Source organism: Varanus komodoensis, unplaced genomic scaffold (assembly GCF_004798865.1).
Source record: "Varanus komodoensis strain SLA01 unplaced genomic scaffold, ASM479886v1 scaffold1, whole genome shotgun sequence".
In the NCBI taxonomy this organism is placed as follows: Eukaryota; Metazoa; Chordata; class Lepidosauria; order Squamata; family Varanidae; genus Varanus; species Varanus komodoensis.
In genome coordinates, this window is record NW_025335268.1 from 80,809,978 (window position 1) to 80,832,331 (window position 22,354).

The 22,354-nt window shown below is 39.9% G+C and overlaps 1 protein-coding gene across 4 annotated transcripts in view; it reads right to left on the reverse strand.

Moving 5' to 3' along the window:
* Window positions 1-1,675: 1,675 nt before the first annotated feature.
* Window positions 1,676-22,354, reverse strand: part of STS (steroid sulfatase) — a 112,109-nt gene continuing 91,430 nt past the window's right edge. For all 4 annotated transcript variants that reach the window (XM_044432587.1, XM_044432578.1, XM_044432594.1 and 1 more), the window contains one exon: window positions 1,676-5,341. In XM_044432587.1, coding sequence (XP_044288522.1) covers window positions 4,989-5,341 — 353 coding nt within the window. In that variant the 3' untranslated portion in view covers window positions 1,676-4,988. The remainder of the gene's footprint in view (window positions 5,342-22,354) is intronic.

Below are 22,354 nucleotides of genomic sequence, written 5' to 3' on the forward strand. Positions count from 1 at the left end.
CTCACCTGCAGCTTTGGAATTTTGCCAGTATCAGGGCATTGTGTCTCACCACCTCCAGGAGCAGCAACCATGGGGACAGCCATGCCTGGCACCCCTATCTGATTGCTGCACTGAACTGGACTGGAGCTTGGTTATCACACTGTCTTCAGCTCTGCTCTCTTCTGATCTCTTCTGAGGAAAGCTGCCCTGCAGGTGAGGAGCACATGGCCAGTGCATTGGACATCACCAACCGGGTGAGCATCCCAAGGAGCCCATATCCTCTGTGCATGTGGCTGCAGGGGTGGGGGCAAACCCTGGCCATATGTGTGAATTCTGTACACAGAGGAGCATGGACATGTGTGCAGCAGAGGACGATTGATGGGTATGTAGGTGGATATACTTGTATGTTGGCACAGATTAAAGCAGTAATGGGGCATGCTAGTCTAGTGCTACTCCAGAGCAATAGTGTTACTCTATTAAGCAAGCAATTGCTTCACTGAGCAGCAGAAAAACAAACCAACCAAAAAAGGCAGTTGGCTGAAGCCAGACCCAGGAGGCTATGTGGGTCAATGAGGAAGAGCAGGCAATGCAGGCACGAGCAGTGTACTTTGGGATTGGTTTTCAACCATGGGTACTGATGGGATATGTGCCACCATTAGGAGAAAAGTTGTAGGAGGGTGGAAACCACTCACACAGGAAAACCATGTGCCTGTCTGAACCCTGGTCTCAAAGTAAGATGCCATGTGTTTAGTATTAGGTGTGAATGCAGCCAGTGGCTGGGTTCAAACAACATGATAAGCCATGGTGGGCTTTAATCACTGTTGGTCTGCCATGTTGTCCAAACCCAGTCATGGTAAGTCTGGTCTTCAGAAACCTTAGTAAGAAACAATAGCTAGTTCTATGGAGTCTTTGTACTAGTGTGGCTTGTCATGTTATCTGAAACCTGGATCATGGTTTCCACAGTGCTACCAGTTTCCCCTGGAAAGAATGGCAATTGCAGGAGCTGTTCTAGCCATCCAGCTTCTATGTGTGGACCCATGAGGAAGAGGCAGGCAACATAGGAAGGGAGCAATGCATCTTGGGACTGGATTTCAGGCACAGTGGCAGATGGGGTACATGCCAACAACAGGAGGACTGAGCAGGAAGGAAACCATAGTAACACAGAAACCACTTCTGTTGGGCAAATCATCATAAAAACTGAAGCAAAGAAAACATGTGACGATGCTTGTCACTTTGTGTAAACACAGTAAGTCACATTTTTTTGGCTGCATTAGCTCATTTCTGGAATGGCTGCAATCTTCTGTAGAACGAGAGCAGAAAGACAGTTCATATCCTGATAAATGCTTAGCTTAGCATGAGTAAGATGCTGGATTGCTCAGCCTACCATTGTGTGCACCATATAGCAAGGAGCAACAGTGCTGTTCTTGGATAAATCTGCAGTATCAAGCTATGCAGGCAAGGGCAGGGTACTGCAGAAGTCTTTCAAAATAACTACCCACAAGAAATCAAACGAAGAAACCCTTTCTTATAGCATACAACTGAGTACATAGATGTATGCTTCAGCTTTCTAAGGGAAACCTGCATTACTATCTAGTTGTCTCTTCTCCTGAGAGGACATAATAAAACCTATGGGGAGATTCCATAAATTTCCCTATTGTTGGCTTCAACAAGGACAAACAGGATTTCCAAAGTAATGCTGGTGTGTAGTTGTTGTTTATTCTGGTTAGATATAAGTGCAACAAGTCACTTTCAGAACAAACACAATATGGTTTTAAATGCCTGCTGCATCTATTCACAGATAACAGCAGGAAAACACTTACAATTCTGGCAACAAGAGTAAACAAGCATTTTGGCTAAATGTATTCACTGTATCCTGTGATTAAATAAGTGCACAGGAAACCAAGTTGAATGGCCGCCTCTTTTACTAGCAATATAAACAGAGCATTTGCTTTGTGATATCAAAGATATTGCAGTTTTTTCCTCTATACCTGCCTTGTGAACATATTATAATATCTGGAATAGTAGTCAAAAATAAGAGTGCAGTGTATGGCATACAGTATACTGAAAAAAGAATAATGTGCTAGGCTTTTGAAGAAAAGAGTTGGTTTATTTAACACTACGCACCCATATATCTTGAGGTCTAGGCCATGTGCAGTTCTCTTCTCTGAATATTTTTCTCTCGTTTTGCTTTCATTCTTTCACTCAGACTCTTGTAGTTAGACACATGCTTTGCATGTAGAAAGACCGAAGTTCAATCCCAGGTATCTCTATGTAGGGTTAGGAACAACTCGCATCTGAAAACCTAGAGCAGGGTGAAGAAGCTGCTCATTCCAGTGGAAGGCAAGTCTGGAGGCAAGAGTCTTGGACAAAGGCAATGGGGTCTTCGTCAGTCAATTGCACTGTAGAAGGTGACTGTTTATCCTTCTGATATTATACCATCAGTCTTTCAGTTGCCAAAAGGGCAGAGAATTTTTCCTTCCATTTGTTCACTTTCATGAAGTAGGCAAATAATTTAAGAGTGTGTACACCAGTGAATATTAAAGACAAAATTCATGTGCATTACCTCCTTCTGAAAAGAAGCAACTTTTGGAGATCATCGAACATAGCATTCACTGTATTACATCACCATCAACCCTTTATTATAAAGATGCTGTAGGGTCAAATATTTTTTAAAATCCTATTTTGCTAAATAAAATGCAGCCTAAGATAGGCATATGCCAAACAGCAATCCATGCAATCCATACTTATGCATTTTGAGGCCACAACAATCCCTCAAATTCCTAGGTTTGTCTATCAACCCAAAACTGTTAGGGACTCCAGCTGTACACACTCACCTGGCTGTAAATTCTATTGAACTGACTTTGACTTAGTTCTGAGTGCATAAGATCATGCTGGAAATACCCTAAGCCTCGTACTGGAAATATCCTAAGCCCTTAATTTGTAAAAGATATGTCATCATCATGGTGGTGTTGGTGGTGGTAGATTCCACATTTGACAAGTATGATGTTTGCAAATAGCCAAATCTGTTTTGTTCCATGTCAAAACTAATAATAATTAAATAAATTGTCTCATGATATAACATGAGTTTAAAATTATTAACATTGTTCAAAAGCACCACTGACTATTTAAAATTACCAGGATACATTTATCAGCGAATGAAATTGTCTTATGAGCTATCAGTCATCATAGCTATATATATCAATACATTCCCATAATTTTTCAAATTGTAAGGATAATATGAAGTGACCAGCTGAGGCAACAGATGATGGGGATGAGAAACAGCAGTGAGATGTTGAAGGGCAAAGATATGTGTGCCAAGCAAACTGCCTTGTTTCCCATGAGCTTAGTGCTGACCTCAGGTATGTTGGAGAAAGCCACCTTCCTCTGGTCTTGAAATGATCCAGTGATCTTGAGTCATTGAAGATGCTACTGAACATTTGAAAACAGAGTATAGTTCTGACAGGAATGGGACTCCTATTCATTTCATTAAAATAACTTATACTAGCCTTTTCAGCCTGAGATTGAATAAGCCTTGCTACAAAGCAGGGGTGCTAAAACTTCATCCCAAGTGCTGTATGAAGGACCATTCACATTGGAAGTGGGCCAGAATATCAGTGTGGTTGTTTGTTTATCTATTCGGTAAACTCCTGAGAGCAGTTCTTTGAATACTCCTACTTGGTGCTTCAGACAAAAACAGGCAGAAGGGTTCTGTACTGGATGCTTAAATCAAAGTAAATGCGTTTAAGAAGTATGACCTACAGATACTTTGAAAGTATTTTCAGCTTAATTTCCGTATGTGTGAGAAAGAATCTATCATGGTTTAATTTAGAGTAGGCATGCAGCTTTCAAAATCCATGTTTTCAATGATCTGGGCAGGGAATGAGAAATAATTTTGCAATCTTCCCAGCCCCTGCAGGCATGACAAAAGCTTACACATTTTCAGACTGAGAGAACTTATCAGGAAAGGTAGGTACATCTCTATTTTTGTTGCTTTTAACTGAATGTTTCCCAAGTACGGGAAGAAGCTGTGAGGAAATGCAGCCAGTTGGACAGCCATATTTTCCCACAATGCCATTAAAAGAATATTACAATATGAGTTCAGGCCACATCAGGTAAGGGTTAAACAACCAGGCACACATGCATGTATTGCCACCCATGGTGCATCAGCACCCTCCAGGACCAGCAGGTACATCCATCAGATCCCACTGCTGCTGCTTTCTGCTTCTACCACTGGTGTTTTCCTCTACCTGCCACCACAAATTTCCCCCACCCTGCTGCCAATTTCCTCTGCCTACTGCCCTGACAAAAGAGACAGAAGCAGGAGCAGGTGAATGCAGCAGCTGTGCTTTAATGGAAAGGGGAAATGAGAGAAAACATTGGGAGGAGGATAGGAGAGGGAAGGTGAGCGTGGCAGTGATGGGAAAAAACTTCAGGCAGGATAAGGAGAATATGGCAGTCATGGTGGCTGCAGCAGGGAGAAGGAGGGAAGAGGAGAAAGAAGCAGAATTGCTGGTACAGCAGCAAGGAAGGGGCTTTGGAAGGCTAGGACTGAAAAAGTGTGCTCACTCCCTGCCCCACAACAGCAATTTATGGCTTTTTCAAAAAGCCATATATGTTTCTGGCCCTGAAAGGATGACCTCTTTTGCTGCAGATGCATTGAGGAAGACAAGATGGCAGCCCCCATTACGCTTTCCAAAAATGCTGTTGTACTGGCCCTAGATTTCCTGGTAAGTTCACCTTTCTGTGAAAATGCACGCACTTCCAGCAGCCACTCTGTATATGTCAGTGACATACCCAGTGTGTGTGTGTCTGGTGCTATGTAAATGAAAGGACATTTTTCTCATTATATGCTTAGTTATTGTTTGAGGGATGCTGGAGAAGTTCAGGGGGGCAAAAAAATTTCTCCATTTGGGCTGGGAGTCATAAGTTGATCCTCTTTCCCCTTTTGTTTTGTTTATCTCTAAAGCATGAAATGGAACATTTGCCTGATGTCATGTTTCAGGCAAATTTCAGGAATCATGGTCACAGGAGCAAAGCTTAAGGAAGGAGGAGCAACAGGGCTGCAGCCAAGGTTTCCAGAGGATATTCGCCAGTGAAAACTGGTTGGAAACAACAGTTAGTGTCTTGGTGTGGGTCCTCACTGCTTCTTGAATGGCCTGAAGGATTTCATAGAAGCCACTCTCTGTTTCTGGACTGAGTGGGTGCTTTTCTTCAGGGTCCACGGAAAGATCAAAAAGCAAAGGTGGTTCGTGGTATGTGACAAAATTTCCATGACAAAAACACACATGAGAATCATAGCAGCCATTTGAGCCCTCTGGACTGAAATTTGGAGTAAAAAAAAATGCCTTCCAAATCGATTTACCTATAAGCATAGGGAAAAAAGCAAACAAACAGCTGAGAAATGTGAACAATCTAAAGCATACATGCGTATATTAGTTATTTCTGTAAGTTGGAGTATGTCGCCACAGCATTGTCGAAGGAATTGCCAACTCAGTATTCCAACAACAACCCAGTAATTCTTAGTATAAATCTGGAGAATTTGGTTATATCTTATTTTTTACTGTGGCTGTACAGCAGATTCCTGAAGCAAGTTATGCTGGCCTTTTTGAACATCTGCTCTCACATAATACTTCTCAGAAAGAATAAAGGTATTTCAATAGTGATGCCTCTCGGGAGGCTTGTTCACTCATTCCATCCCCAAAGTGTACACTTCATACATGTATAGCTTTTCCTGTACAGACACTGTGGACCAAATACAGCTTAGGCATTGGCGGTTCCATGGCTGGGCATACCCCTGCTTGTACCCCTGCACATAAGGCTTAATGAGCCCACAGCCTTCTAGGAATGCTGCTGGTACTCCTAAAGCTCAACTCAGATATAAAGCAAACAGTACCAGCTCAGTGGTTTTCAGTAGCTGGGATTGTAATTGGAACCAATGAAGAATTAGAGCTCAGCCACCATCGAAACATCTCTCACACACTCAACTTTCTTTCCCCCATCCAACCACTGATTCATTTCCCCTTTCTTTCTGTCCTACTTACCTGGCTACTGGGCTAATGCCTGGACACCAGCAGTAATTGGCAGCACTCAGAAGTTCAGGGGACAGCTGCAAATGTAGATTTTCTCAAGGGTTACTGACCCTTGCTGCCAGGAGGCAGCTGCATTAAAAAAGGTGAGTGGGCTTTGTTTCATGAAAACTTAGTTTTGAAAGCTGCCACTCATTCATGCTGAACAGTGTTTTTTCTAGATAATGTTCTGCTCAGCTCTACTTCTGTCATCTGACAGTTCTCTTGCTTGTTCACACAATCACATCCCAGCACCCTTAAACCCATCTGCCCCACTGAGAATCACACATCTATCATCGATACTTCTGAATATCCCATTTTAATTTAAAATGACAGCCACCCCAATTTCCTGAAGCACTATTTCAGTGCTTTAAAATCCCAAAGAACAAGGTTACTTGTAGAAACTACCAGTCTAGGAACCAAGAATTGGATTATGCTACCGGTGCTACTTCTCATATACATGTGATTTGCCATTTGTTTAGGGTATATACAAAAATTGGCCCTTCCAAATACTTCAGGAGTGAATGTAGAGAGGGAAGGAGAAAGAGGGGGTGAAGGGGCCAGAGCAAGATGAGGTTTCTATATCAACCTGGCTCATGCATTTGAGTCACCTTTGGAGATTCTTTTCAAATTATTCATCACCAAAGTAAGTGATAAAAAGTGAATGAGTGAAATCAGACCTACTTGGCTGAGTCACTTCATCGATGGAATTTCTTCCACCAACATATGAAAATATTTATCAGGTGAAGATATAGGTAAAGATATATAAATTTTCCCAGGTTTTTAGTGTAGCGTTATTTTAGTATGCTGTAGTGATTATATTTTAACCCTGTTTTGTAACTTGTCTTGGAAGCAAGATGCAAATATAATAGTGTACACTAACTAAAACAAAGGATTCTTAAGTATTTAAACTACTAACACTACTAGGAACAGCCCTGTGTTTATTCTTCCCCTTTCCCAACAGATGTATCCCCTCCCTCTATACTGGAACCCATTGCTAACTGCCATGTCAGAAAATTTCCTGAAAAGAGAGAGGACAGGTAAGCAGAGTGTCAGTTGCCTGTCCCTGTTAAACCTAGACTATTCACTCCCCCTGAAGAAAATCCTGGGCCCAGTCCCTGAAGCCCTGGAGAACTGCTACCAGCAGGGACATCAGAGGAATACACAACAGGTTTGAATCAGTTTGGATTTTATGATTGTGCAATGTGGATTCTTCAGCAGACCAATTATTTTCAAGTTGGACAAATTCCATGTTCATGTGTAATTAACACAAATGCATGTAAGTGGTAATAGACCCTTGCACAAGTTAAACAAAATTCTTACGAGGAAGAAAAGGAAAATCTGATTCCAGCAACAAAGAACAGAATGGAACAAAAGATGTCTGACAACCTGCAGAATAGATTTAACACTGTACACCATTAACTGCCAGTCATGGTAGAGAACGCTGAGATAGATGGACTTGATATAAAGCTTGAAAGATCCAACTTGATACAAGACACCTTCATCTGTTTGTAAGCATTGTGTTGATTTTTAAAATATGGCTTATTGTGATTTTATTAGTGACTTCTGATATTAATTTTAGGCTATCTGGGAAGAAATTGGATCCTAAGAGGTGAGATATAAATCACTGTAAGCTAAAAGTAAAGCAATATATGGAACTGCTCATGATTTGTACACTGGCTGGCTTTTAAAAAAATACAGTGGATATATTTAAAGAGTTAATTCTATAAGACACATTTTCTATCATACATCATTGAGTTGGAAAAGTTATTCAGTGACAAATGGACAGAGTTTGGAAATTTCTAGCTGACTTAACACTGGACCGTCACTCAGTAATCAAGGTCCTGTGGGTGAATGTACAACAGCAGATGGGGGAACAAAAGCCCTCTGGATGTTGCTTAGGTCTCTGCAAATGCAGAGCAACACTGCAGCTGAATTGCCTGGACAGACAATAAATCACACCTTCAAAGTCCTAAGGGGGCACTATCTTTAACTGCAGACAGTGACATATGTACAGGTTGCATGTGTTGCCTGAGTGGAAGAAACACAGCTAGCCTTCTATACTGTTCTACACTTCTGAAAGAGCATGTGAGGCCATTTACAAGGACTATTGGGTACTCTAAATGTTGTGATTTTTTCATAGAAGGGAATGCTAGAAGCATGGCAAAAGCGGAAAAGGAAGCTGTATGGAAAATGGTCACGTTGCTTCAAGCCTCTGTGTAAGGTATGTAGAAATCAGTGAAGCAAGATTAATGTTTTGTCTTGTTTGAATAACAAGAAAAAACTAGACAGTGTTCCAGAGACAGAGAAAGTCCTGTGCATGCACATACCAGATAGATGATTCAATTGCTGGTCAGTACTTATATGAGGGCCACATTCCTTCATGGGTAATCTGTCAGGGGCCACGTGCAGACATGGGTGGAAGCCAGTGATAGTCAAGGCAAAGTAAAAAATGAGTGCGTCATTCCTTTCCTTTTCCCTTCCTGTTTCACCTGCCTTTCTTTCTCTCCTTCTTCCTTACCACCCTGGAGACTGCCAGGGTGAAGGTCTGAACTGAGGACATGGAGAAAATAGACTGAGCGTTTGCTTCCCACCACTGGCCTACCGGGTGTGTTAGTCTTAATGTAGCCTTGGACAGTTGACTTTTCTGTAGGGATATTTGGAGTTTGAGAAATCTGTTCTGTGTTTCACAGATTTTCAAATGTAGTTTGTTCATTGACAGAATCAGATTTTTATTTTTATTTTTTTTGAGTTGCGGGGAGGGATGTATGAGAACTGTAGCACAGCTGCACCTGCACACCCAGCCCAATTTAAACACTGGCATGTAAATCCACACAAGTCAGAAGAAAGCTAGTCTTCTATGGAAACTGCACTGGAGGAGGTTATCAGTGGCTACTGGCCTTGTTGGCTATGTGCTGTTGCCTTTACCAGAGGTGGCACATCCACCTACACCAGTTGCTGAGCAGTTTCAGCACAAGGAGCTCTTGCATCCATCCTGCTTGAGGGATCCTACAGGCAGCTGGTTTGCCACCATGTGTACTGAGTGCTGGAATTGATGGACCTTTGGTCTGATGCGGCATGGCTTTTTTATGTTCTTATGGGCACAGATCTATCTGTCAAGCTTCTAACGATCTAAATACTTTGTTCCATACAATACATTATTTTCAAGATCCAGACAAGTAACTGGTTGAATAATATCATACCATCTAACTCTTCACAGTATCTCCCACTTCATTAGGGAAAAGAAGAAGTCACATCAAGTGCATGGCTGTATGCACTGTGCTCTTTGCTGATTTCAGTGTGCATATGATTTGTTTAAAAGATTTGTTATTGATATTGCAGAAAATTTTGGTCTTAATTTCATTTTTTTTAAACTCCTACTAGATTGATTCTTATCCCAGAAGACTTCACATGTTAATCCACCAAAATCATGCTTGATTCAGTTTTGTTTTTATCATTTCCCTTCTGGCAATCTAGTTATTCAATTCCTTCTTGAACTTTGTAAGATATCTTCACTCAGAGGGAGCATGTATCTTAGCAATCTTTCTCTTGTGACCTTAGGATGTTTTGTCCACATCTCTCCATCTATAGCATATCTATAGCATATTTAGCTGAAAAGCACCAGAGATCAAAGGAGGGAAATGTTTCATGTAATGTTAAGAGTTTTGGTTTAGAAATACAATGACTTAAAAATGCTTAGAAAGAGGAATAGAAATAGAGATTTACCAATGTAAGCGAACAGTGCTTGCTTGAAATTCTGAGCTTTCTCTTTCTTTGCATTTTCCAGAACTAGACAGTGGTGAAATATACCAAGCACACTCTTAAGTGGAGATAAAGAAAACAGCCAAGATTAAATCAAGCTTCATAAGGGAGTCAAGCAGGTAGACAGGAAGCATGATAAAGAATCAGAGAAACTGTTTTAGAAAGTTGCTGAGGCTAGTATCAAACAAAGTAAGATAGGACCTTGACTCTGAATTTGCCGGAGATGGCAGCGGGGGGGGGGGGGGCAACACTCTACTGTTCCTTAGCAGTGTCATAATGCTTCACTGCATTGTGTGATTGTGGAATACTGCTGTGACAACAGCAATGAAGCATTAATAGTGGCCTTTCTAATCATTATAGAAAAGTAAAATGCATTAGTTAGATGTTGCATTAGTGGAATGACCGACATAATACTCTGTCAAGACACAAAGAGCTGTCAGAGTAGTAATCTGTAAATTTGATGAACTGTTCTAAGGCTGGTCATTAAAAGGAAGACTGCTCTCTGTACCTCTCCCAGCTGGTATATAATCTCATTGTGTCAGAAGATCGCTGCAAGGATTGAATTAATCTTCCAGCAATTAATAATCCCTTTGTTCTGGTAAAGTCCTGTAAGAGTGAAGCTTCATTAGATACTGAAATTGCTAAATGCCATTCTTTAATGAAATCTACAGTCATAAAAGAATAATACAGCAGTTTTAACACTTAGACCTCCTTTTCAGCAAACTGATGCAGGCTACAAAACTCAGACTCTTATTTGAAGGCATCGGATGCACTAACCCAGCTATGTATTTCATGGGACTGCTCCATAAGTTTCTTATAGCACAATGCCATACCCTTTCAGTCAACATCAAATTGTGGGGTGGGGGGAAAGGGGGGAGAGAGAGTATGAGAGAGAGAGAGAGGTTACAGCTTTGCTACAAAACACGACAAAGCAGCAAAGAAATGGTGGAGCGGTGGGGTAGCTGAGGTTAGGGATATGGAAATCAGAAAACTTGAGCTAGGCAATGTTCTCTGAGTTGCCCCTTGAAACTCAGGCCAATTCATGTCCATATCAGATTGCAAGTTTCCTCTGCTTCTTTTCATATGAAAATCTTCATGTACTTGGTATGTGTTTTTATTTATTTATTTATTAAAACATTTCTAATGTTTTGGATGTGATGTGTACTTGGTATGGACACAGAAGTATGTCATCTTTCACAAATTTTTTTAAAAAAATCTATCCCCCAATGTATTTAAAGTATGCATTTTTTCTAATTTTGAACACATTTTTCCTTCTCTTGTACAGTAACAGAGTTTGGGAATGTATGAGCTTTATGGTAATGTTCAGGAGGTATGAATGGGGTGAATTCTGAGCTTAAACAAACCAAAGTGAATTCTTCATACATTCTTTTATAGGACAGGGACAGGAGCCTATATGGCTGCACTTGTTTTGAGTTGCTCAGATTAAGGACAAAACAACAGACCTATTGCCCCTATTAGTAACTCAAAAAAATTATTAGGGGAAATATCAACACTAATTGAGTATCTGATTATTTACAGCTTGGTAGTCACTTGAGTCTGACAATACCCTTAATATGGAGGGAGGCTATTTGCTGACTATAAGAATATCATTTTTAATTTAACTGGCATCCACATAATTAAAAATACCAGTGATTATTCCTGGAATAAATGGAAGATGACCAGAAGTTAAATAGGGCCAGAATGCACTGAAATATAGATAACGTTCCTTCCAGGCTCAACAATTGCAATGCCTCTGAAAACACAGAACAGAGCAAATAAACTCTCATATAACTATTTTTCATGCTTGTCAAGAGAAACACATCTCCACTGAAAATAATGTGAGCAGAAGTGTGGATCAGTTGATTAGGGATTTTTTTCTTCAACTCCATCTCAACCAGTTTGACAATATCTGTTTAAGCTAGAAATGCTCTCCTCCACTTTGACAGTTATGCAATTTCACACTTACCAAATAAAATACCCTGAAAGTGAATCATGAAAACACCTTCACTGTGACTCTAAAATAGTCATTAAAACAGCAAATTAAGATACATAATGAAGAAGCTGAACTGAACTGCACACCTGACTGCCTTCTGTCTCCCAGCTCTTCTGACAATGAATGGTAGGAGGACCAAGCTAGGCCTTCCTGTCACTTTTGTAAACTGCCCGCTGCTGTCTTGGTTAAGCCGGAGAATAAATAAAACCAAGTGCATGTAGGGAAATGGGATAACTTTAAAAGACTAGAAATATTTCTAAGGAAAAGGATTGAACAAATAGAGCCATGCATGTATCAGGATATCAAAATATTGTGGAACTCAGTTATGTCCAAATAGCAGGGGTTAATCAGAAATGCAGAAACAAAACAGAAAATTGCATTGGCACGGATCTGTACACATTCAATAACAAATCATCATACAGAAAAGGGCTAAGAGAGCCTTCAGTTCTAATACCATACTATCAGCCCATGAATCTACAAATGCATTAAGCATGTGATATCATTGCAGCAGGTGAGTGGTCTGCCCATATTCTGCATTCCATATGCAAAATTTGCTCACCAACTATACTTTCCTGTTGAGCATCTGTAATTCATGCTAGAATTCTAGGGTATGAATTACAAATTATAGATAGTAATGCTTATAGCAACATATAGCAACACTACTTCTATTAACCCTAAAATATGAGGATTATTTGAATTTATTGAGCTGACTCTGCTGAGTCTGATTCTTGGACCATCTAGTGCAGGAGAGGGGAATCTCTGACCTGCCAGATGTTTTTGCCTTGTGACTTTTATCATCCCTGTTCATTGGACATGCTGGCTGGGATGATGGTAGTTTGTGTTCAAGCACACAGGTTTCTCGCGCCTGCTGGGCCAATGTGGTCTACTCGGAATGGCAGTGTTCCTGTTGTTCTGAGGTAACAACTCAGTTCGGAAAAGTGAGGCTTCAAGTGAAGCCAACTCCTCACTACCTCAAGGTATTCATACTATTTTGAAGGTGCTAGAGAGCCATTCTAGCTGTAGCACTATAGCAGAGGCAAAGAAGGAGCTGAGCTGACAATGTTTCTGCATGGATTAATAAGGTTATGTAGAATACAGGAGGCACTTCCCACTTTGGGCTACAGCCCTGTCCACTGCTGCTATGCTTCCACCAGCATTGTTCCTAAAGGCAATACAGTCCACAGGAGCTGAAGACTCCTCACTCCTGGGCTAAAAGAATTGCCTGGTTTTCATTTTGCCATTGTCCTTTTTTGCAATTCTTGTCAGTCTCAAATTCCATGTGCACCTAAAAAAAATTGATTTTATACTAGCTCCTTTTGCAGAAAGTTAAGTCTTGCTATTTATTAATATATGGATGCAAATAATGTGTGTGTGTGTGTGTGTGTGTGTGTGTGTGAGAGAGAGAGAGAGAGAGAGAGAGAGAGAGAGAGAGAGAGAACTGGAACATAGTATTTTTTTTCTTGGTTAATCCACCTGCAGTTCTTACAGTGCATTGTCTATTCTGTTGATAGATAGTGCTTTCTAATAAAGCTTTCAAGTTACTATATTTCATTTCCTTTTATTGTGGAAGACAGTGGTGCTTGCATTTTATTGGCAAAGTTCTTTCATTCCACTTTAATCTCATAAATGCGTGTCTCCATGAATTCCTGCAACAGTTTTAGAAAAATCTTCTTGGCCGATCTGTTGGCTAAAAGCCACTTGGTTAATTTTGTATCTAGTAAGCTGTGATCTGCTTATAGTGGATTTTTGAGCAAATTGTGTACGTTGAGCTTTTTAGCTCAAACTTGCTATGAAAATTCAGTAATAATGCCCAAAGTTTTCCTAATATGAGCCCAATTTCATATCTACTCCAATTAACAAAAGAGATTTTCCCTTAAACATTATTTGCTTATGAATGAATATTTTCTTGAAAATGAACATGGAGAGAAAGCTCCAAATGCTGGATGCAATTTAACTTTATATATAATAGATAACATAACTTTAAGAGAGTACCTCACTGAGCCCCAAACATGGAACAATCTGATGTTGGAGGTGTCCAATCATACTACACCCTGTGGAACTTGGGCAGAAGAAAAGGCAGAGGCTACCTACCTTGAGCAAGTTTGATTCTGTTTGCCGAAAGGGGTGGGAGGAAGTAGGGTATGACATATAAATGGACTTCCAGAAGCATGACTGATATGAAGGTACTTGCAATATGGCTTGACTGGCATAACAATTAGCTCCAGATAATATGTAGCTTGAAGCATAGGCAACATTTCTAAATCTAACTAAAATAATTGTTTAATGTGTTAAAGTGAGACCAACAGTAAGGCATCATTCTATTGACTTCCTTTTGCCAATCTCTCCCCAAAGCCCGTTTCTTGGAAATAGGCTGATGGGATTTTCCACTTGCTGATAGAAAGCAGAATCCATGGTATTAACTCCTAATGAGTCTGCGACATTGAGCTAGTAGAGATGCTTCCAACCTCAAGAGTTCTTTCCCATTTATTTTTCTATAGAAACAATATTGAGGTAAAAGAGCCTTAGAACTTGTTTAAGTCTAGAATGGCAAATAAAAACATTTTGCTTAATTAGGCTATCAAATCATAGAATACTACAAGTTGGAGAGGGCCACACCACTGGATCCAAACCCTTGCTCAATGCAAGACACCATCCCTGACAGATGCCTGTCCAGCTGCATTTTGACTGCCTACAGTGTGGAAGAGACCACAGCCTCTCTGGGTAACTGGTTTGTAGTATCGTAGTATTGATCTAACAGTCAGGAATGTTTTCCTGATGTTCAGCCCAAATCTGGCTTCCTATCACTTGAACTCATTATTCTGTACGCTGCATTCTGGAATGAATGGGAATCCCAGTCTTCCTTTGTGTGACTACCTCTCAAGAGTACTATTATTTCTCCCCTCAGTCATTTCTTCCCAGGTTTAAACATTGCCCATTTCTTCCAGTCTCTGCTCATAAGGCTTTGTTTCTAGTCAACTTTGTTTTCCAGTGTATCTGCCTCTTTCTTAAACTGCAGTGTCCAAAATTTTCTATGGAGGTTGGGATGGGTATGCTTGTTTGTGGGGGAAAAGATGGAACATTGGGTTATCTGCAACTCTGCAACTCGTATGGCTACCCAGATGCTTTCTATGGGCATGGGATCATTTTCCAGCCCTTTTTTAAAAAAAAGAAAACTAAATTACATAAAAATAACACCAATATTTTATTTAGGCATTAATTGCCTTGTTATGGATGCAGATTTCTGGTCTGCAGAGTGGAGGATATGGAAATGACCACATTATTTTATACAATTTTAAACTCCAAGAGGCAGGTTTTGAATTTTACCAGCTTGGGCTTTTTTTACACTGGCACAAATGTATTTTACAATATGACAGCAATGCTGATGTTTAAATAAAAATGGATTATCCTTTTAAAAACATCTGTGTTGATATATGATAATTCAGACCTGTCAACATTTCTTTCTCTTCACAGACATTCCTAATTTAGCACAGGATGGCTGCAATTCAAAAAGATGCTGAAAATAGTCACCTATGAAGAAAAGCTGAAAAACACTTCCCAGTTGTGTTAAATTTTAATCAATTAATTATGCTGTTTTAATATAGAATAGACCAGTACCTAGGTTAAAAATCAAATCTGTTGGTGAATGAATGCTACCAAGTGTCTTCCTGCATCATACATTATTTGTTTCATTCTGCTTCTCCAGTGCTGGAGGGCCTTAATATATTGTGGGATGCACCTGCACCTTTATTGTTGCTGCATTTTCCTAATTGAAGAGGAATGGTGTGGCAAGATGGGAGCATCCCATGCCAATACCCACCTACCCAAATCCAAATAGCAACCATATGTTCCAGTCTTGGCCATCTGGTTCAGACAAAATGGTGATGACTACATTGCTGATTAGTTTCTCTGGGGCAATTGCTAGTCAGGTTGCATCTGCCCAGGAAAACAGCATCATCTGGAAAATCCTTCAAGTGCATCCACATGGCAATTTTGAAGAAGAACAGATGTGAATCCTGTGGTTAAGTATCAGTATCAGTGCCTCCATGCCCTCTAACTCATGACTAAGGCAAGTATAGGGTTACTGTGGGCCATACAACCCGGAATATTGCCATAGCAGCACAAATAACCTGTGTCAGCATCAGGTAGGTACCTAATCTGTCAGCTTTCTACACTTCCATGAAGGGCATAATCAACTAACATTTAGATATATCTCCCAAGAAGTTGCTACTCTACATCCACATCTGTAGGGTATTTCTGCCACAAAACATAACATCTAAGTGATCTCCTTTCCTTGCCAATGAGACTCAGCAATGGAATAGAAAATTACTCCAATAGGTCATAAGAATGTAGACAACTCCCTTATCCGTAGTTAGACCTTTGGTCTATGTAGCCCAGTGTTGTTGACATTGACTCACAACAGCACTTCAGCTTTACAGGTGAGCTTTTTCCTTGCCCTTCCTGAAGATGCCATTCACTGAGCCTGGGGACCTTCTGCCTGCAAGACGGATGCTATGATCCCTTTTCAGCTTACTCTCCAATATCTACTTGCAAATTTGTCTTTCATACTCAAACACAGACTATGCATGAAAAGCACTTCCATTTCATATTTATTCCTGCCCCAGTGGTCCAACTACTGTTTAACAGCTGCTCAGCCAAACACCAGAGTCCACATGAAATTCGAAAAGATTAAGTTATAATATATACTGAGCTACATGGGGGAAGCGGGTGGTGGTAGAATCTTTTCATAAAAGGAAATTAACGAAAGCTGAAAAAAGGAAGAGGCAATATGCATTATAAGAGTTCTGTTCTGCTGCATTGTGTGGCAATGTAAGCATAACAAATACATTTGACATTTCGCATATGAAGCTATTGTAGCATTCATTTTCCAGATGACAATGAGTAGAATTAACAACCCTTTAGTAACTCATATTCTTGGAAGGCTGTTTTTTAATGCAAATCAAATGAGCTGCTTCCTTCTTTCTTGCCCTACAATTTGAAGAGCCAAATATTTCATGAAGTTCATATTAGGAAACATGTGCTAGCATCTGTGTTTTCAATCAAGATAAAATGCCAATTTAGAAGGCCTGGACAAAACTGAACTAGATTGTTTTAAGCAGATAAAAATGTAGACTGATACAAATTCCATGCAGAAGGGAAATGCTTGTGTTTATCAGCTAGCTGTCATTAGTTGGAGAAAGTCCTCTTCTTGTTTTACCTTCAGGTAGACCCAGTTAACTAGGTTTCTGTTTAGTCTCCTGGATTGCTCTTAGGAACTATCATGTGAAAACGGATAATATGACTAGCTCTGTCTTACCAATATTACTGGAATACATCTGTAACTCAGTGGAATAGACACATACTTTTATTTATAATAGTTAAAGTGGTAAATAGTCTTTCATGAAACCAATGAAGCCAGTCTAGGAAACCCAAGACAAAGAGTTCAAGTATAGTGGCAATTCCTGGGTTGTTCAAGTGAAATAAGTCACTATGGTGCCTAATATGAGCCTGTTGCTTCTGCTTTTAATTAGCAATATAGGAATGCTCCATTCCTGAATTATTATCATGACATGCAAAGCCAGAAACTCTGGGTTAACTTAAGGATTAAACAACCTAGAATTAACCCAATGACAAGCCATGAATTAATGCTGCCTTGTTTAACCCCAGAGCAACCAGAGATTCTAGGTTCAAAATGATGATAACAAGCCAAACAAGGTGTTCTGGGGTTAATTAAAGGCAAACGCAGTAAGTGCATAGAAGGCCACATGTTCTTTTTCTGTTGATTGTCCCAGATATCCCATGATTTAGACAAGCCACTGGTTGGCTTTTCATGTGAACTAAGTCATCAAAATGTTGAGACTGTAGAATACACAGCTGAATATTCACAGGTACTGGTAGTTTTAGGGATTTTCTGGTCTGTAACTGTAAAATAAAGACTAAAACTAAAAAGTAAACATACTGGTAGTTTATCCCAGGAATTATCAATCTCTCATGGGAATGAGCAAGCGTACTGTTTTCTACAGGGTTGTAACTTCTGTCTGTTTTCCTTTTTCAAGCACAATTTCATTCCATCATATTTCAACATCAGCTTGTATATATTTAATCAGCACCAAGACCTGTATACAAGCACATTCTCCTGTGCATGAAAATTAATATTCATTTTATGCAATTTCCTCTAATAAATGTATTTTGCAGACCATGTTTCCCAACATGCCTTTATGTATACAGTTCTCATTAACACATTTATGTATATTCTACCTATTCTCAGTACTGGACTCCAAGGTGGCTACCAACATTCTAAGCTTTGGAGACTTGAGAAGAAATCCAAAAAACCATTTTTTCATGAATCCTTTGACTCTGTCAATAGATTCTGTGGAGATCATTTCAACGGAAGTGTTGTTACTCAAAGGGCATTTGAAACAATCACTGTTGTTCTTGAGTATCATTGAAATTACTGTTAAGAAGGAAGGTGGCACAGAAATTCTTCAAATACACAAACAGATCCCTCTACTCTGTGCTATATGAACTGTGGGGTTTTCCAGATGATGGTACACCCCCCTTTTTTTTTCTTTCAAAGATACGATAATCATTTGCTGGATCTGCAAGACCCTACTGACAGGATCCAAAGTTGTGAATGTATTTCAGAAGGATATTATCCTACTACCTCTACTTATTATCTTATGTTTGATTTTTATTCCACCTTATGCAAACCATGTCTTCTGCAATTTTGGTGACATGCTTCTCCGCCTAACCCATCCCTGCCCACACCATTTTGAATTCCTTTTTATATACCACTCATTCAATTCACTTATATGCCACTTTTGTCCAAGGAAGTCATGGAAGCATATATTACTACTCTCCACTACTCTTCCTTTATCCTCATAGCAGCCCTAAAAGGTGGCATACACTGAGAGACATTCAAATTAATCCTTCATGGATTCAGCGCATGTGCAAAAGGGGTTCAGCACCCCAGAACTGCACACAGCTTCTAAGGAACATCTGTTTACAGTGAGGCTAAGTGACATTCAGGTGCATGTAAACAAACCTCCTGCACAAAAGCATTGCAAATCTGCCGGGTAGTAAATTTGCACGTACAGAAAGGGGCTTCTCACTAATGTCCAAGGGGTATTTCCCTGAGAACAGGAAACTGCATAAATCTGCAGTTATGATAGCAGCAACACTAGCTGAAGTGACCTTGGGTACCTCTATGGAAAAGCTCATTTGAACAGCCCTGTCCAAGTTCCCACAGTGAGCTTTGTGTCTGAATGGGGATTTGACCCCGGGTCACCCCAAATCTCCTCTCCAACGCTAACCATCTTCATGAATCTTGAATTTTTCTATTTTATTCTTGTTTCAGAAAAGTAAGCATAAGCTATAAAGTAAAAATACAACCTATTTATGTCTTCTTCTTCTGTTAATAAAACAGATGCTTTCATTGTAGAAAAGAATCTTGATTTGCAACATAAAAGGCAAATATATTGTTGCTGATAAAATCAATTGTCCTGGCATTTATCAGCAGTATCAAAATAATGCTTTTATTAAGAGTATTAAACTAATGTTAGACTTATTAGATCTTTATGATATACAGCTCTTCAAAAGAATGTTTACAAGACATAAAGGAATTTATTACAAGCAGTTATTAGGTATGCGTCTTTATTTATATTAACTTTCACTGCAGTGAGAAGAAAATAAACCTTAGAAAGTGTGATTCAGTGGCCGTATACATTACTACACACTCATTTGCTCTGATATGACTACAGCTCTGTAAGTGGCCATTAAACGACCCCCTGAGTTTGAGTGATGCAAACATCCGACGTAACCAGAGATCTGTTCCTTATCGGGTGACTGCTTTTCCTTGTAATGAAGTTGTCAAAGCAATACATTTTTAATAACTCTGATTCATAGGCCAATAAAGTCCCCAAGCCCTTGCTCATGGTATTTTAAAGCATGACTCCTTTATTTTAATTTTTCAACCATAACAGAAAAAATCACATCTAAAATCTCCTGAAATGTTATACTAGCTACAGGCCCTAAAAGGATGAAAAGTTAGACATAGAGGAAGAGTTCACCACATGAAGCTCGTCCTTATCAGTGCAGCACAAGGCCATACACCTGGCTGTCCTGCGCAATTTTTTTAAAGGAGCAGACTCTGTTCTGAATTTCTGATACACATTGGGCACAGTATATTAAACAGGAGCTCCATCCGCATGGAAGTTAAAAATGAGAACAATGGAAATTGTGAAAGAACATTATCACAAACTTAATCATGCAGTGACATCTGCACTAATAACTTATTCCTCTGTTCCATATCTGCTAGAGTATGAACACCAGCTCTGTTTATGCTCCAGTATTAACTCCTGCATGCTCCAATTAGGACTCTAAGGCATATGCATTGGAATAATCCTGAGCAAATGACAACTGGTTCAGATCATATATCTCCTACATACGGTATTCATGAGCAGAGTCTGTGAATATGTGTGAGCACATGAAATGAATGATGGGTGCGTTGGACATTAGACTGCATTGTTATAGCAGAAGAAGCAGGTGATGTAACTAAACTGTAGTTTTGCCCAATGTTGGTGGACTTGTTTGGGTTCGTAGAGTTCAAGAACATTAACAAGGCACTTGGATAGGTTAGTGCAACTACTTCCATTCTGGATGCTTGCTACCCATAGATTATTAAATCTGGCAGGAATGGAAGACTGGATGGGCCAGGGCAGTTATTATTGCCTCTTTGCAGCTGGGGCCATGAAAGTAACTAAAGTCTCTTTGCAAGAACTGACTGAAAGAGAGGCCATTCTTGAAGAAATCCTCTGAGCCTGTCTAACACAGACTCAGGCCAAGATGACACTTCAGGTGATGCTTCGGCCTGAGATTGCAGAGCCTGAACACCACATGGAGCTCGGTGTTGTTAGTGATACCTTGGGCCCTTCCAGCATCTGGAGGAGAGCTACACCAGGTCCTTCAACAGTGGTGGAGTGTGAGGAACACATCATATGGGGCCTGAGGAATCTGCCCCTTCCATGGCATCAGTGGAGTAGACTAAACCAACACCTACGCCACCCAAGAGAATGCTAGTGATTGAAGGTACAGGGGCAGGCAGGAAAAGGTCCCCAAGAGTAGCATTTTCTCATGAGCAAGGCCTTCTCATGAGTAGAACGTTTGTCAGAGGGTCTATGATGAACAGCAGGAAAGTCCTGCTTGGGAGGTCACATAAGCAGTAATGTGCAAATCAGCAAAACATGAGCTTATCAAACTCTCTAAATTTCATCTAGAAGGACATTCTGTCTCAAGCCTGTATCAGATTGCCAGCTTTGTTTATTCCGCATGAAAATCTATGCATATTTTCTTCCAAATATATATGCTTGTTTTATATGTATTAATTGCATATCTCTTTGAAATGTATTCGGTCTTCTCCTATTGTATTTATGCATATGTTTCAAAAGTACATCATGTACATCTTCCAAGTACATGGATGCTATTATCCTTTTCCAAAGGTTGTTCTCCTGCCAAAGGAGCAGGTTTGTAATTTATGGGTTTTCCTGGGTCAGTCATAGCACTTGAGGCTCAGGTGGCCTCAGTGACATGGAGTATTTCTACTATCGTCAGCTGGTGGCCAAGTTATGTCCCTATTTGGAATGGAGATAATGTGACCTCAGTAGTCTATGATCTTGTAACTTTGCCATTAGATGACCTCAGTACCTGCTAAGAGGAGCTGCCCTTGAAACCTGTTCAGAAGCTGCGGTTTGTGTACGCTGCAGCAACCAAACTGATAACACCAGAAAGTCTGAGCATATGACAATAATTCTGGCCTGCTTGCACTGGCTGCCTGGACATTTCTGGACCCAATTCTAGATTCTACTTTTAACCTATAAAACTTTACATGACTTGGGACCACAACACTTAATGGAACACCTCTCAGATAGAAACACTGTCCAGACACTATGATCAACTTCGGAGGCCTTCTTCTTAATATTTGCTCCAAGGGAAAATCTTTCCACATGGTATGCCATTATGCAATGCTTTCCCACTGAGGTCTTCCTGCCACCCTTTCAGCACTAGTTTAAGAGTTTTCTTTGCTACCAGATATGTTTTAAAACTATTTTAAATTCTTTTTGACTTATGGTATGCCTTGATGATTGGTATTTTCAGCTTGCAATTTTTCTGTACCACCCAGAGATCTTTCCATGCTGGATGGTAAAGATATGAAATAAATGAAATGCAATGTGTATTATTAGCAATGACTTAGAACAGTATAAGATGTACCTGTTGTCAAACCGCTTGTGAAAAGAATAGCCATAGTATTATAAAACGACATATGAGTGGTAAGTGGTGAATTGCCTAGGAGGTCCAGCAAGGTTATATTTAATTTAATAAAAGGGATATGTTACATTAAGAACTTAAGAAATTCATTGCAACAAGATGTGGTATGATCATTGCTTAATTCATGCCTATGAGGGGAGGTCTACTAATAGCTATGCACTGGGTGCAGTAGATAAACAGAAATCCTCTATATGCTACGCAAACAGTGGGTGATGGCAATCACTTTATGCCTGAA